Here is an 11,347-nt window from a genome sequence, read left to right as displayed (position 1 = left end):
CTAAGACATACAGAACCATTTATTTTTGGGATTTATTTACCGCTACGAACACTGCAAGGTAAATAAGTCGCATTTCATTTTTACACGTGCCAGTCTGAAAGGAGTTGGTTTTCAAAATAGCACCAAAACCAGTCACAAAAAGAATCAAGGGTAGAGATTACGATATCGCCGTTAACGTTTCAGAACATGTTAAAAATTCGAAAGGTAACTGTTAAAATTTTAGATTTGTAGGAGGTGACAAATGAACCTCAGTTATTGTTGATGATGTCATAAACAATAAGATGACTGAAACAACTAAGGACGAAAGAGTTTATACAACAGCCTATGACGATGCTAGAAATGACAAATATATCGTCATTTGCGCAAGCTTCTGGTTTTTCTTTATAATAAGGTAGGAAAAGTTAAAATCCGTATTTACTATAATTCCAAACCATTTTGCTAAGTATATCGACAATTGAGGAACAATTTCGTAGGACGGGCCTTATTCGGTTTTCTGCGCTACTATGCCTCAGTCCGCGTTTGATAGGGTGAGTATTTGCCGTTTCGTTTTTGGAGTTAATTGTCGATAGATTGTTACCCTCATAAACGAGGCATCGTTAGCACATCTGGCAAGTGTCAAGGTGTCTAATTTGCTTCAGGTGAAAGAGTTATTGATACACCGTGAATGCTCTCTGCTGGATAACTTCTTTGAGGTACTGCTTCTTTCAAAAGTCACTCCTGCTTTAGGAGGTTGTCAAATTTCAACATGATCCAAACACGGAAGTTAAAAAGGCAGTCATCGGTTTCATTGAGGATGCTTGGTGAGTCTCAGTTTTTGTGTACTCCAGTAGTGGCAACAAAAATAACTCCACAACGCTTTTTGGGTGGTTTAGTGAGGATATCTAAAAGTATTGGAGTTATTGACCATATCTGTTTGGATGACATATGTTAATAGTTTCAAAGTCATATAATATCAGAAACATTTTTACTGGTTTATGGTTCATAGCCCCCTGCCATATCATGTGACATTCTAAAGTTGCTGTTTGTTGAAAGGTATGGCATGTGTGATCAGTAGCTGATACATTTTGGCTCAATATCAAATGCTAACAAGATTATGGTTAAAAAACTGACAGTAGTCTTATGAATTACGATTCTTGCAATCAAAAATCACTGGTTTAGCTTCATTTTACTACCATCTACCTCAAATAACTAGTAAAATCTTCCCGATAATTATATACCGTTTTGGATTTGACCATGCTCTTACATTTTTGTCCTCGGCACTCATCTTAAGCTAGTAGAATGACCCATACGAAATAAATTTACACAATAATTACGAATTTCAAAATGTCGGTAACATAATCAGGAGTGAGCCATACCATTCACATATGAACCCATATGACCACATTTGTATTTCATTTCCTTTATGATATGCATTTATATGCTTACCATACTAAATAATTAAATTTCACTCTACAGTCGTGTTGATACAGGTCTCCTCAAAAGAGCAGTGGGGTCTCTGTTCTATCTTTTCTCAACGGCAATACAACAAGATCCTCCATCTGTTAGTTTACTACGATGCCTCACGGCGGCAATGATACCTATTTATCGGATCGCATTATCTCGTGCCATCAAAGTTGGAATAATTGATTCTGGTGTGTCAATGAGTGGCGGTTGTGGAATAATCGCTAATTCGACTGCTGATATAGCTTTAGAAACATTTCGAAGTGTTGCTGGACTTAAAGATGAAATTGTCCGGTTAATGTTACCTTCAGAAGTTTCTGGAACATCGGTTTTTGGCCAGTACCACCCTTCATTGTTTAACGATGCCATAAGAATCCAGTCAATCAGTCTTATTGAAGTTAGTCTGTCTTATTTTGTCTCAATCTCTCGAGTTTTTACTGAAAATATTTATCACCGAGCATTAGTAGTACGGCACTCGAGTATCCTGTTGTACAGATTGAACGAACGAAGTTTAATTCCTTTGAGTAGAGTAATGCAAGCTAGTTTCAAACTGTATCTCAACTCTGAGTGGTCTTGAGTGCTGTTAGAGGTATGAGGGCAGTTATCACTTCCCGGCTGCCCACACCGTGGAAGGGTTTTTCTAGAGGTGCTTGAAAAGAAAATTTGATTAGGAGTGGTCCTAATGACCTGAGAGCGTGACCGCAGTGCCCAAGGGACAACTGCTTGAGGTCGGTCACACATGATCTTTTTGTGTTAGCTCCGTACTTGTTGGGACCTTACCGTCGGAGACGGATATCCGTGGGATAAGGCGAGGCCGAGACAGAGTCGACCTTTTCTAACCCCCCCTTGTTGGAAGGCAGCATCGCTGTTATGTTGGTTGTCTGAAGGAAACACCTTACTGCTGTCACACCTCTGTACAGTCAGCAGTATGACTTCGTCTTCGGACCTTGAGTTTGCTGTTTTTAGTCTTACCGCTCTTCAACCGACCTGTCTGGCATGGTAGGACCTTGAGGAACGAATGTTCCAGTCAGTATAGCTCGATTGGTTCATCACGATAGGCAAGTCCGGCCACCACGTCGAGATAGCAGCAACGGTCGGGAACTCTGAGTGGTTTCGTAAAAATGTGTATCGTTCTGTTTCCTTTCATTTTTAATTTGTATTACCTCTTAATCTTGAACTTTGAACCCATCAGGAAATTCATGTCCATCCATTACTCTTATACAGTGGGACTAGTGATGATACCAACCACTAAAATTAGAGTGATTGAAGTGGTATTTGAATCACTTGGTAACATACATAAGCTTCTGTTACTGTAACCATACCTCTGACAATTACTCATTTGGTCTCTATGATAGAAAAACAATTTTAAAATTTTGTCGTGAAACCGAATTCGTTATCTACTGACTAGCTAAAGGTGTACAGTAACCGAATTTTCTTATTTTCTCTTAGTGTGTAATTATTCTCCATTCACGTCGGTTGCCTAATTCTGAAATACCACGTGAAAATGAAGGTGATTTATCTTTGGATCAAATTCCAGTGCTTACCAACACTCAATTGCAAGCTATCCTAGAAGCTAGTACAGCAGCATCTTCAGCCACACTCCTTCCAGGTGTTTGTTTAGTTCGACCTCATCGATTAGCTGAGGAAGCCGAACGTTTATTTATCGGGTTGTCAAGTTGGCCAGTACGCGGGAAGCCTAGTATGTCTTCTGGATCAGTTACATGTCCAGTTCTTGAATCAGTCATGGATTCATTGGTGAATATTGCAAAACAAAGACCTCAATTTATGGACCGTGTTGTTCAAGCATTTGAAACAGTCCATGGCAAGTTATCTTTTACTTTTACCCTCATTAGTTCCGTTACTTTACTGCTGGGCTGTTATATCTGTGTTACTAGGCCAAATTGATTGAATACCCCAGTAATCTTGTCTATTGTATTTTAGCTGTATTCTGGAATTCACATCTCATCCTATTTTATACTCTACCTCTGTATGCCAATCGAACGCACAAAATAAACTCATGTAAAATGTATTCCACCGACATTAGATTTTTGTTCTGTAAGATAACTACCGCAAATTATTTGTAACCTGTAGCCTAAATCTTAAGTTCATGACCTGAGGCAGGATTTACTAGTTGTATGGTACATCTGGTTGACGAAATGCGAACGAAACAAAATACGCCTTTTGAATTACACTTGGTAACCAGTATTAGTTATTACTTTAATAAAGAGTTCTAGATGGACCTTACTAATGAATTGATACAAATTCAAAAGTTTATAGCTTCCTCATATGCCTCCTAACGAATATACTGCACTGTAACATCGGATCACAGCAATCTTGCACCTTCATCCCCAGTTCGAAAACGAGAAATATGTAACAATAATTTCTTTTATCGCGTATCCGAGTTTAGTGTACTTGTTCACTTCATATTGTTTATATGTTTTACCAATGTTCAGAAAATCATGGGATTTTTTTCTCTACATTATAATCTATATAGTAACATTACCACCTCATTTCTCGGATAATCAAGTTAGTTCGGTGCGGAAAAAACTGAAAAACGGTCTGCTACAGTTACTCAGACATCCAGCTGCTGTATCAGATTTTCAGGGTCGAATTACTATATTGCTAACTGATCTTGGAGCTACTCATGCAGAAGTACGTGTTATATGAATCCAGTAAATTTACTACATTAAGTGTGCTTTATGCTAATTAATTAATACCTGTTTTGCATGTATATATGTTGCCACACTAAGCATATGAACCTCAAAATATCTGTTGAGTCGTTTATGGATATTTCTGTGGAATTAGATTTAAGTTTTTGGGACATCCCTTTCAATATTTAGCGGAAATATTTCGATATGGGTTGCTTAAATAACACTGCTAAGATCTCCCATCATCCCTCCTTTCTTATAGTAAGTTTCGTCGTAAATTATGGCAAACTTAAAGGCTCATTAGATAATGTTTTTTCCTTGCTTGGACTCCTCTGTAGTGTCATCCAACTACTATTCAGGTTTTGTAGCATTTATTTTACTTCTAAGTTGAACGAAAAATTCGCTGGTCTAATAACGGAAATCAGCTAAGTGTATATTTAAGCCATCAATCGGCTTCTACGGATCGTCGACTTCTTCAGTCATTGACCTATTAGATGGAAAACATTTAAAAAGATTTTTTTCCGAAATACTAACATTGGATACCCAATGCTTAACAATTTTCTGTATCTGTAGTACTGTTTCACTGATCTCTGCAAAATGAAAATGACCAGTCACAACGGGAGGCTTAGTCTTTCATCTTTTCTGTGTGAAAATATCCACATGTCGAAAAAATTTTATCGAGTCACTGCAATCATAGCAAATACATAGACGCAGATTTGAATCACTAAATAGACTTAGGTTGAAGAATAGAAATTTTACAAGTTTGATGGTTAAAAGCTCTTCCGTCTAACGATTGTTGTATTTTTTGTGATTAAGGTTCTGCAAGCATTGCAAAGTCATACCGAGCTATCTCGTGCACGTCTTTACCCAGACCCAAGCACATTTATGCCTAATCGTTCGCATCCAGATTTTGTTGATCATGGTGATGTGGATATGAGACAACAACAACAACAACAACAACCTAGTATACCTCCCATTTTACAACCCCAACCTTCTGTTTCTGTGGCCCCTAGCAATTTACCTGCAGCTGATGATAAGTTGTCACTCGTTACTCACGTACAAACAACTTTTCCATCAACAGACAGTACAATAGCATCTTCTGGGTCTATTATACTTACAAGTTCCAGCAAAACACAGGAAGAACTTCAAATACCTGCATCAACGGTACCAATAGCTTCAAGTACTACTTCAACGTCTTGTCAGCAAAATCATCCTATAACTTCTAGTGGTTTCACATTAGCTGAAGTGAGTTTTAACAAGTGTACCCTTTGTACTTTTTACATCTCTAAATGCCAGACATAATTCTTCCTTGGTTAGTGTATCTAATGTTCAGATGGGTAGAACTAAACACGGTAAAATCTCGTGCGATTACTGCATCTGTTGAAGATGCCGAAATACATAGCCTACCTAGTAAAAGTCAACAGCAACACCGTCAATTCTTAAAAACTAGTATTTATTCTTGGATCTCCAACCATACTCATCACAACATTTTGAGCCATGTAAGTAGGTGCTGCCTACTTATTTAAGGTCGACTAGAAGACCACAAAAAGTTGTGGAAGACCTTGGGCGACATGGCTGAGATTCGTTCAAAGTGGCCTCGATGCACCCCTTATCTACCTCTTGATCTTGAATTTCAGTATCTTTTCGTACATACGTTTCCACCCTATCTTTTTGAAACCTACTCAATGGGTAATCCTCACTATCATTTATACTACACTATTTTGGTTTTTTTACCATTCATCTTGTTGATCTCATTTCCTCGTGCTAATGTTGATCTATGTTAATCTTCGTCGTATGATAACATACATCTATTATTGGCAGAATGTGATAGTCTTATGTGCATAGTAGTTATGATTATTAAATATGGATTGCAGGCCAACTTGTGGAAATAAATAGTAATTCATCACTACTTTAATCTCTCTGGTCTGTGTAATTATACTTCTGTGGGTTTGTTTTTTTCTTTAAGGCAGAAGCAGCTCTCCGATTTGATGATGATGACGATGATGATGAAGACGATGAAGACATCCAAATACCACGTTCATCTAGACGGCTGAGAAAGAAAGCTCGTATTTCTAGTAGTACAACTAGTAGCGGTGCAAAACATACATCAAAAGTTAACTCTAGTGATAGTAAAGGTCAGACATTTGTTATACCAGAAATTGATTTAATTACAACACAAGTAGTGCCTAAGTTAACAACAGCTAATGTTGCCGATCTCGTCTTACTCAGGTAAGCTTTATTTGTATGGATGGTACGATACTTAAGCATATAGTTTGAAAGTTCATTTACCCCATGAATTTGACCTTTAAAATGTTATGTTTTTTGACATATATAAATCATCACAATATCATTTAGTGTTGCGTATAAAACTTGTATATTTGAAGGTCTAAGATATGGAATAACATGGATATCTAGTCTTCGTGAATTAAGTTTTTTATGTCTTATGGGCCTGTGAATATATCACTTGACTAAATTGCCAATTAGAAACTGACTTGTATGACTAGACCAATGACGCATTAACCAGTATGAGAAGCCTCATGACATGTCGAAGTGATTGCTTCTTTTATCTCTTTCCAGTTGCTCTCCATAGTAGTTCCCTCTCCATTGAGTAGATCATGAAAGGCCTGGAACTTATTGTTGAGGGCTATCTTGAATTTGTTGGGTTTGTCAGTATCCCGAAGAAAAGCCGTATTAAACTTTTGTGTTGTCCGCCCCGTTGTCCAGCGCTTCTTGGGTTTCAGTTTTATCTTGGCGACCAGCAAGTGATGATCTGATGCTATATCAGCTCCTTTCCTAGTTCTCACATCCTCCATCGTCCTCCTGAACTTCTTATTGATGCAGATATGGTCAATTTGGTTCTGCGTAGTGTGATCCGGTGTATGCGTATGCCCTGGTACGGCCGAGAGTGGGGAGAGTCCACTCTCCCTCTCGAAATGCTCTCACATGGCCAGCGAATATACAGCCTCTGCCAGGGAAGTCCTACTCACTGCCTTCTCGTGGCGGGGGTGTTTTTTACGAAATTGAGAGAACGAAAAGCGAATGTCCCGCGCTTTAACCGGGTTGGTGGACACGGAGGGTCCACCTAGGGGAGTTGGAAAACCCTGATTCCAAACCAATGGTGTACATGGGCTCCAGTGCCCTGAGGGAACAAATGGCGTATGAATCAATCGTTGATCACCGGCCACCTTGGGACTGCATCTCCTCACGATGCTCCACTGCCTTGTGGGTTAGACCTTTAGGTCAAAGGCTCGGGGTGTGGCCCCCTAAGAAAACCACCTGTTTCAGTTTGGGCACCTGGGCATCATCATAGCCCTCACATAAATCAAATGAGATTTGTGAGGCGCATATATATCTGGTGCCCCTTTGTACCAATATTTATGTGTTTAAATAATAATAATAATAAATGCGTTTGTGTGGGAATATAGTGCCTCATATGAGCAGTTTATTGAAGGCACATAGGTTTGCAAATCTCTCACCATTTTCGTTCCTTTCTGCCAGTCCATGTCGTCTTATGATATCTTCATATCCTGTGTTGTCCATTCCAACATTGACGTTTAGGTCTCGCACCAGAATGGTCAAGTCCTTTGTTGGGCAACGATTGACTGCAGCCTATCGTAGAATCGATCTTAAGCGTTTTGATTGTAATCGTTGGTAGGCGCATAGCACTGGATGACGTTGATCGTAATGCCCTGTTTCTTTGTTTTGGAGGAGGCTCTGGTGATCCTTGGTCCATGAGATTCTCATCCTATAAGTGCTTTTTCTGCTTGTTTGGATAGCATCAGTGCAACTCCTCGTGTATATGGAGCATGCAATTTGTTTCAGAATGTATTTACCGATTTCTTTTTACCCTTTATCTCACAGTATGGTCACCTTACCTGATCAAATGCCTGCTTCATTTCACTCGACTTATACACCTATAGCAGCAGCTGGGACATCAGCGCAAATTCATCATTTAGCGCGTATGCTTGCTGTACAATTAACTGTTTGGGCTGGTGAAGGTGGACAGTATGAAGTTTTAGATAGAATAAATCAGTTAGAATTATTATTAATTCCAGTTGATGATGATAACAATGTCAGCAACCAAATGAGTCGCAAACGTACTTTAAAGTCTGAATCACGTACGTCTATTGAACGAAGTGGTGATATTCAAAAAGAATCTGGTAAATCTAAAAAGCGACGTATGGTAAGTTACTTAGCTTTTATTTAGCACATCAGATTAAATAGATAAATAGATAAATCTTTTATGTTAAGGTTTATATATTTTTTTCAGTCATAATAAAGCAAATGTCACTGCCGTTAAATAACTGAGCAAAGTTATTTCTGTTTTAGAAATACAAGACACTTCTCGATTGATATGATTCATCATCAGGGATACTTTAAATAACAAATTGCATGAATACTTTAGTAAGTGATTGCGGTTGAAGCAGAAAATTTTCGTGTTAAAAAGTCCTGTCGATCACGTGACGATAGTATAAAACTCTGATTTGGGCAGCATCACTGTTTCTTATAAAAGCAGTTTACCTGAAAACTGAACAGTTAGTTACCTTTAATAAGGGTAATTTTATGGGTTCTCTTTCTTTTAAACTGTCATAGCATAGTATATTTGTTTTTTTACCATCTAAGCTTTTGAAAGGTGACCAGATATCTGCTGAAAATGATCCTGAAGCTGAGGATGCTTTAATTAGAGCTAATGCTGCTCGTAAAATGCATAGCTCTCAGACAATGAATATATCTACCCTTGTCGGATATAATACTCAACAGGTGGCAACCAATGAATCCATAGATCTCAATATACCCCCACCTGGCTTAACTGGTCTTGTCCCAATGTTTACTCCTTCTACTTTAACTTCTGTGCAAAATACAATGGTCATGCCTCCAACAGTACCGAATATGATGGTTCCTAATTTCAATCCATCACAACCGCCACCACCTTTATTACCTATGATGATGATGATGCCAACAATGGTACCAACACAATCACAAACTCAAACCACATTAGGCGTTGTAGCTGGTACACCTAGTTTATCTGTTCCTTTCAATCAATTTACAAACACATCGCTACCTATGTCTTTGAATGCAGTTCCTCAATCTGATTTAATTGGTAAGTTGTCATTGTGGTGCTCATTCACATTACTGTACTGTTTTGGTTTCGTTGTACCTTTTTAATATATATATCCATTAGATAAATGTGATTTATTATAATTGCTTTTTAATTCCATTCAGCTCCAACTCCAATCCGTCCCTTCTCATTGGATGCTGTAACTACTTTCCTGAGTCGGGATGTACAGCGACAACTTGCTCGTGATGCATTTATGCGTATTCTAGAAGGTTTGGGGATGTCATTCATTCGTCGTCAATCCCTTACTGATGGCACAGTTGTTCCTACACCAGGAACAACAGATTTACTATCAGGTCAATATGATGTAAATAGAATGAAGTTATTAACTCGCTTAACAACACGTCGGTTTGGTGGCAATGAATTTTATAATAGTAAGTGTTTAATTTAATTTCTCGTTATTTGTTTATATTGTAAGGAGAATGTTCATCAAAGAATAATTATCAAAGTGACGTAGAATACGCAGATGACATAGTCCTATTTGGTTAAGACGCTGGCAAAATGCAGAGTCTTCTGTTAGAACTGAGTAATAATGCCAGGATGTTTGGGATGCGATTCTCCCCATCCAAATGTAAATTGTTACTCCAGGACTGGCCTGCGTCAACACCTGAACTAAGGATAGGGAGTGAAGTAGTCGAACGCATCGAAAACTTCACTTATCTTGGAAGTCTGATCAGCCCTAATGAGTTGGTGTCTGACGAAATCTCGGCACGGATTCAAAATTCTCGTTTGGCATTTGCCAACTTACGTCACCTATGGCGAAGACGAGATATCCGTCTATCAATTAAGGGACGAGTATACTAAACAGCAGTTCGCTCTGTTCTACTTTACAGCTGCGAAACATGGCCATTAAGAGTAGAAGATACTCGCAAGTTGCTAGTATTTGACCACAGATGTCTTATAAATATTGCTCGCATCTGCTGGGATCACCGGGTAAGTAATAGTGAGGTTAGACGCAGGGTATTAGGGAATGATGGTAAATCAGTTGATGAGGCTATGAATCTTCATCGACTGAGATGGTTAGGCCACGTTTTACGTATGCCTGAACACCGATTAACACGACGCGCAATGCTGACTAGTGTAGGGGATGGTTGGAAGAGAGTTAGGGTCGGCCAAACCAAAACATGGCATCAGTGCTTGAAGTCACTAACTTCTAGTCTGAGTCATGTTGGCAGATGCAGACTACCTGGTTGGGGTCCGCGTGACCATCGTAACCAATGGTTGGAGACTCTGTGTGACATGGCTCAGAATCGATCACAATGGCGTAGGTGTATACACTCTTTATCTTCCCTTAAACCATGAGATTAAAATTGCTTCATAACTTTTTTCCTTCCTATACTATATCCTTATATACAACCTTTCTTTATATACTACCACCACTAAATTAATTACTTCTATGAATCCGGTGTTCATCTTGTTGTGCTAACGAGGTATGGCAACTTGGACCGATGCATAGATGTGCCTGGTCCTACGTTGTAGCTGACTGACTGACTGTCTGAGTTTGTTTCCGAACATTGATTCTATTGGTTGGGGGTTGGAATCCAACCAATAGCTTTTCTGGTAAAATAATAGTTAAACAAATAGTTGGACAAAGGAATAGTAATAAACCTTGGCCATTGAGCCAGAGTACCTATTATTTCATTGTCTGTTATTGTGATGCCGCTCACAGACCGCCTCACTTATTTTATGATAACCAGTCGTATCATATATATATATATATATATATATATATATATATATATATATATAATCTCCACAAAACCCGCTTCTGATAATAATCATATGCTCACTAGTGACTGGCTTAGAGTTCTAGTGAGAAGCAGTGTCCAGTGGAGTTCAACCGGGTCTGTTGTGAGATAGTAACTCACTGAAGACATCAGTGGACGGTCACTCAATCTCGTGGATTGGTTGATGTTAGACATTAACACCGTTAGATCTCGGCTCAGTGGTTCTAGAGGTTAAGCGCTCACGCGCGAGACTGATAGATCCTGGGTTTGAGTCTCGCGGGACGGGGTCGTGGATGCGCATTGCTGAGGAGTTCCACAATAGGACGAAATGCCCGTCCAGTGCTTCCAGGTTTTCCATGGTGGTCTGGCTTCAATTGACCCATGATTTCAACTATAAAATTATTAAAATCTCCATA

At 38.9% G+C, this 11,347-nt stretch overlaps 1 protein-coding gene across 1 annotated transcript in view; it reads left to right on the top strand.

The window, feature by feature from the left end:
* Positions 1–503: 503 nt before the first annotated feature.
* The window catches only part of Smp_163560 (symplekin, putative), a gene marked incomplete at its 5' end in the record, with an annotated part of 31,670 nt that continues 20,826 nt past the window's right edge, over positions 504–11,347 (top strand). Inside the window, 11 exon segments of the mRNA XM_018790924.1 lie at positions 504–527; positions 570–692; positions 727–800; positions 1,456–1,837; positions 2,890–3,262; positions 3,935–4,092; positions 4,905–5,347; positions 6,135–6,317; positions 7,950–8,271; positions 8,712–9,189; positions 9,312–9,578. Of these exon segments, the coding sequence (XP_018645935.1) occupies positions 504–527; positions 570–692; positions 727–800; positions 1,456–1,837; positions 2,890–3,262; positions 3,935–4,092; positions 4,905–5,347; positions 6,135–6,317; positions 7,950–8,271; positions 8,712–9,189; positions 9,312–9,578 (2,827 nt within the window).

The sequence above is a fragment of the Schistosoma mansoni genome (assembly GCF_000237925.1).
Source record: "Schistosoma mansoni, WGS project CABG00000000 data, supercontig 0013, strain Puerto Rico, whole genome shotgun sequence".
Taxonomy (NCBI): domain Eukaryota; kingdom Metazoa; phylum Platyhelminthes; class Trematoda; order Strigeidida; family Schistosomatidae; genus Schistosoma; species Schistosoma mansoni.
This window is presented reverse-complemented; position numbering and strand designations above follow the sequence as displayed.